General features: G+C 35.8%; 1 protein-coding gene across 1 annotated transcript; it reads left to right on the top strand.

Annotated features, from left to right (window-relative positions):
* Positions 1-550: 550 nt before the first annotated feature.
* On the top strand, positions 551-1718 carry LOC113341720 (dormancy-associated protein homolog 4-like). Its single transcript, XM_026586475.1, has 2 exons — positions 551-908; positions 1009-1718. The coding sequence occupies exons 1-2, from the start codon at positions 665-667 to the stop codon at positions 1131-1133; spliced, it is 369 nt and encodes a 122-aa protein (XP_026442260.1). The 5' UTR covers positions 551-664; the 3' UTR covers positions 1134-1718.
* The last annotated feature ends 4282 nt before the right edge of the window (positions 1719-6000 follow it).

Genomic DNA, 6000 nt, shown 5'->3' with positions numbered 1-6000 from the left:
GCCTACACCGTAGTCAAAAGGACCCATTTTTGAAAAAGATCGAAAAACTGGGTAACTGTTAGGATCTCCCCTGAATTAGTCGCTCAATAAAATGCAAATATCAGCTCTTAAGGTCCGAAGACTCCGAACAAATAAAAAATAAGTTGAATGGATGGTTATTGTTGATTAGATAGATTCTTTCCTTAACTTCCTAATTAAAATCCCATAAGATATAGATGCGGAAGATGATACATATCTTGTTTTCCAGGGAGAGAATGAAGGGTTGTTTCTACTCTGGATATCTGATGCTCCCAAAATATCTTTACACATCAATTATTCATTTAATTAAAATATCTACTGACAAGTCTTGGACAACATATAAGTCGACCACCATATATCCACATGTTTGATAATTATCTCCAACAATTATCCACATATTTATGTTGGTTATGCATTTCCTTTGTAAACAATTGACATATTATCCAAATAAACCAAATCTTATCTTATCCACTCAAACTTTAAATTCTATCTTTTACTGTTTATGCTCTATAAAAACCCTTCCAAGTACCTGAACCTTTGAACACTCTTTCTCTACTGACTCAAATCTTCTATTATTATCGTTATCACAGCAATTTGTTTCCCAGAGTCCGGTACATCGTCTTTCGTATCATTTTGTCGTGGTATTATGGGTCTTCTCGAAAACTTTTGGGACGATACACTAGCTGGTCCTAGGCCTGAAAATGGTCTGAAAAAGTTGCGCCGGTACGATTCTGGTCCTATGCCATCATCTGAACATGTCCCAGTGGTCTCTCGTTCCATCACCATACTCAAAAGCAATTGCTCCAATATCCGCGTCTCTCTGGATGATTCGTCTTCCTCTGGTCCTTCTTCTCCGGCCGGGTCTAGCACCCCCGGATCCCCTCTCTCATGTACGTATATTTGGAGTGCATTTTGTTTTTGTTGTTGCTTTTTAATGTACACGTTTGCCTATTGTACGTGGTGTAACACTTTTTCTGCGTGTGTTTGTAGCATGGACGTCGAGGGACACGAAGCAATTGATGAGGATGAAATCAACCTCGGCGGTGTTAGAACGAGCAGAACCTAGAATCCCTACGGTTTATGATTGGATGGTGATAAGCGCTATCGATCGATAAACAACAACGAAACCGGAAGCTATGGCCTCTCATACCAGCAGCCATTGGCTGGACAATTTGGAAGTCCTGGAATGCAATAGTTCTCGAAAACATCAATTCCAATGTGAGTGAGGCGATAAAAGAAGGTGAAAATTCAAGTTTATTACCGGTGTCACTGTAGTACAGTGTTAAAGTCGTTGTGTGATGATTCTAGTAACCCGGGTTTGAAACTCGTTGACACCAAATTCTTTACCTCAAGCTTATTAATGGGCTTAATGATGAGGTTACTAAGATTCATGCTTAGTGTCGCGCTCTCAATGATGAGGTTATGAACAGTCTTTATCTTGATTCAATCATCACCAATTGGAGTATTTATTTTAGTTCGTAATGTAACTGTTGTGCTCGTCATTCTTTTTCTTTTTTGGGTGGGTGTGTGTTTGAGATCTATCGATAATTTGTTCCTCTTGCTTTTGTTTGGTTGTGAGTTTGTAGCCCTTGAGCTTGTTTTCCTACTCTTTATTGGTTTTATTCTATTCTTTAAGAATTGGAAATATATACTGTAAATAAAAATAATATGCAAATATTTTCTAATTTTCAATATGGTAATTAACCTGTCCGTGCCTCTATTTTTCTATCATTAGCTGAATTTTGTAGCTTCTGAACGATGCAGATGCTTATTATCTTTTGCTTATTATACATGGTATCGTTGCTTATTATCTTTGTACAAGTGAATTGTAGGTACTTTTGACGGTGTATCATCGTGTATATATTTGTTAATTTAATCTGCCTCGTTTAGTTGGCCCCCAAGAACTAATTAGGGCTCACAAGAGGACAAAAAAATTCATGAAAACCTAATTTAAGGCATCCTTATCCCAATATTTTTTTGTAAATGGCTAAACTATCCCTGTATGATTAGTGTTAATAATTAATTAAGTTTAGTTAATTATTAGATTAAAATCAGATTTTAGAATTGAAATTGGAAGAAAAGAAATGGGTTTTTGAAGAGATGAAGAGATGTCGTTATCTCAAAATGAGGAAGCTCAAATGTGGGTGCTAATGAAGATCCTATTGATCAAAACAGAAGAAACCAATCCTCAAAATGAAGAACACGAAATTCAAAATACTCAAGTAAACTTTTTATACTCTTCAAATTGTCTAGATGTGCTTTAAGTGGTGGATCCGTAGACACTATGCCACAACTCAAAGAAAAAATCGTCAATGTCGAGGGGTGTATACCCCAACGACTCTGGTAAATCGTCAATTAATTAACACCACCATTGACGACTCAAACCTATGACTTTTTTCATTTTATGAAAAATTGCCATTGTAATATGATAAACCCTGATGACTCTAACAAGGGTCGTCACCCAAAATTTTTACAAACAGACGACCGACCCTCAAATTCCAAATGACGACTCTATGATAATTGGTAACGACCCTCAAATTTCAAATGGCGACTCTATAAGACTTAAGTTGACGATACTTTCAATTTTTGGGACAGATAGAGGCTTTTTGTTTTTCACATAGAGTCGTTAACTTTTAAAAATGGGTCGTCATATATATGTTTCTATATTACGGTAACGATTCTAATCTAGAACAAAAAAACTGAAAAACCAAAATTAGGGTCGTTATCTCCCTCATCATACACCCTAACGACTTATCATAGTCTCTACATGCATGCTTCAAAAAAAAAAAGACAGTTGAATATGATGAGAGAGAAAGTAAATTTGAATATGATTTCTTCTCTCTTGATAATTGAATATATATGGGCCCAAAAGGGTATTTATGTCCCTGCAAAACGATAATTACATCATGCATGACGTCACCCTAGGACCAAACTATAATTTCTAGCACCAAATAGTAATATATGTTTTAAAAATGGACCAAACAGACAGTTGAGTCAGTCAACTGTACTAAATTCTCTCTAATATATTATTTATAGGACCATATGGTATTTCCTACTTTTTCTTTTATAGTCCAATTGCAACAGTGTTTCCTTTTTTCTACGGTCGGCCCTCCCCACCGTGGTAGTGGTGTTCTACTTTTGAAATCATGTAAGGTACGAAGATGAGTCTAATAATTTATACTCAATAATATATTTATTTCGTATTATTGATCCATGGAAGTTTTAAATTTACGCATTCTTAATATAGAGGCGAAAAGGATTTAGTTAGCATGTACGAATGTTTATCTAAGAATGATTTAGGATGTTATAAATAATTTAGACTATGTTTTTATTTATTATTGCTTTCATCTTACTTATAAAGAAATTTTAATACAAATACACGTATCCACTCGCATCCAACGCATCCACCCGCCTACCCACGGATGTCAAGACCGGGAGTAATGGACTAGAGACATATAAAATCTAACACCTCCATGTACATGGATCAGACATGGGTGTTATCGATCCAAATCCACAGATTTTACCCGTTGCTCACCCCTACTTAAAGTAACATTTACACGTTTTAACAAATCCGAACTTTAAGGTCATACTTTTTAGTCTTCCAAAGAGGCCCGTACATCTTGAATTACCTTCTTGTTTCTTTCAAATACTCAGAAGTTTCGCTCTTTCCGGATAAATTTGATCTAAATGTCTTGTACACATAGTGGGACTGCCAAACCAAGAAAATTGATTGGAAAACGCTTAAATGTGGGTGTTTACCCATCCCGTCTCAAGACTCTCAATAAGAGGTGAGCCGTTCAAACTGGGGCGGTCTTCCTGGTCTAGGCCGAGTCTCGGCTCAAGTTGAGATGTTGTTGTTCTCATACTAAGCCGACCGGTCCTTTTTCAACCGATAAATTAACGCAAGCTTTATCCAACGGTTATACTCTCATTCACTTTAAGCTCCAAAACCACACCTTCATCCGACGGATGGTTCAACCATATATTAGTCCTCCAGCGGTTATCGTAGATGAAGTTTTATCTTTACGCTAAAATTTTATAGTATGTTATTTGGCTTAAGGTGCGGAAGGACAACAAAATGGTTTAGTGAGTATGAGGCATTGGAGCATAATTTAAGAAAACTTATGTATTGACACCCGTAGTCCGACTAACCGTAATATCACTGGGTTGTTTTGTCGATATCAAACTAAAAAAAGACCAAGTGGCAGAATATATAGCTTTAGTTCAAATTATGAATTGATATCGAATTATAGGTGAAAATAATGCTGAAGTTGTATTGCAAACTCAAAATGACTGCTGTAAATGACAAAAAACAACAAGTTTAGCTAACGAAGCTCATTACATAATCCTTAAGGAGAGCAAGGTGTTGATGGAGTTTCTTTAAATTTTAATTAAATATACAATTAAATGTAGTATTTTACTTTATGAATAGATTATTACTAATTGACTGTAACAATTTACATAAATAGATTAGTTCTAATTTTAGTTAAAAGTTTTACATAAGCATAACTATTAATTTATATTCTATCTCTTGTCACACGTGCCCCCAGCATCATACTCCCAACTCTTTATATGATCTCGCACCTTAAAATCACTCTCATTGAGTTCCTATACATAAAGATCCTTCACCTTGAGGTCCAACAAATCTTAGATTTATTCCTTGAGTTGGAGAACCTTAGAAGTTTAATGATTTTCAATAATCTTCATACCCATTAGGATTTTGTTGAGGGGCTTGACGATATGGAGAATGCATGGCATCCTTCTCGCATATTGTTTACTAGTGAGTTTGCCAATAATGGAAATGCCACTGATAAGTTCAAACAACAAAAGGGGTTAAGTCAATGAGATGCTTTGTCTCCATTCTTATCCATCCTTGTAGTTAAAGTCCTAACGAAGTTAATGAAGAAAGTTGAAACTCTCTTTATGTTCTCTGGCCACAACATCAACTCTCAACTAAATGTGTCTCATTTGCAGTTTGCAGATGATTGGCTGATCTTTTTAGATGCCAAAGAAGAAACCGTGGAAAACATTTTGATGGTTTTACAAGTATATTATTCTATCACCGGTTTGAGATTCAATCTAGAAAAAAGTATAGCTATTAGTCTTTGTTAAATCACTGCTCGGTCGAAGTCGCAAGCGTTGCTAACACAAGCTTGTTGTCAAGTTTATTTGTCAAAACTATAAGTCTTGATTTCTAGTCTACTTATAGATAAGTCTCGGATTAGGATAGAAAGTGTAGTTGAGCTTTAGACTTCACGGCGTTCATCTATGAAAGACGAAGAACTACTAAGGGGAACCTGTGGAACTTCATCAACAAAAGGTATGTGGAGACTTGAACTCATCTATCACTTAGAAGTCTATCTACTCTATCCCCTATTTGAGATAAAAGTCGTATAGATATATAGACTTCAGTTATACACATTTGATATTTCGATATAAGTTTAACTCGCTTAGATATTTCTTGAAATATATGTTGGTAAGTTTTCGCTTTAACCAAGTTCATCTTAAATTCTTGACGAAAATCAAAAGATTATCATGTGAAAATTTCCTTGTAACATCTTACATTATTTGTGTGAGACAGTCATTTGATATAGACTTGGAATGTTTCGTATTGATCATTCGATCACTTAAAAATTCCTTTGAAGATAATAGTTTGTGTGAGACAGCTATTGTCGTCTTCTAAAAATGTTTCAATGATTGAAATGGGAGTTTAAAACACTTAACCGTAATTGGATTTAAGCACAGTATGCGTACTTGCATATGTGATTGATCAAAGACCGGAATGTAGTATGCATACCCGTACGCGTACTGGCGAGGTCAGGTAAAGTCTGGGAGCTAGAGTATGCATACCTGTACGCGTACTGGCGAAGTCAATTGAGTCCGGGTACTATAGTATGCGTACCTGTACGCGTACTGGACTTAACTAAAGTTTGGAAGTGTACGACAGTATGTGTACCCATTTGCATACTGGCGAACACAGTC

Source organism: Papaver somniferum, unplaced genomic scaffold (genome assembly GCF_003573695.1).
Source record: "Papaver somniferum cultivar HN1 unplaced genomic scaffold, ASM357369v1 unplaced-scaffold_31, whole genome shotgun sequence".
In the NCBI taxonomy this organism is placed as follows: Eukaryota; Viridiplantae; Streptophyta; class Magnoliopsida; order Ranunculales; family Papaveraceae; genus Papaver; species Papaver somniferum.
This window is presented reverse-complemented; position numbering and strand designations above follow the sequence as displayed.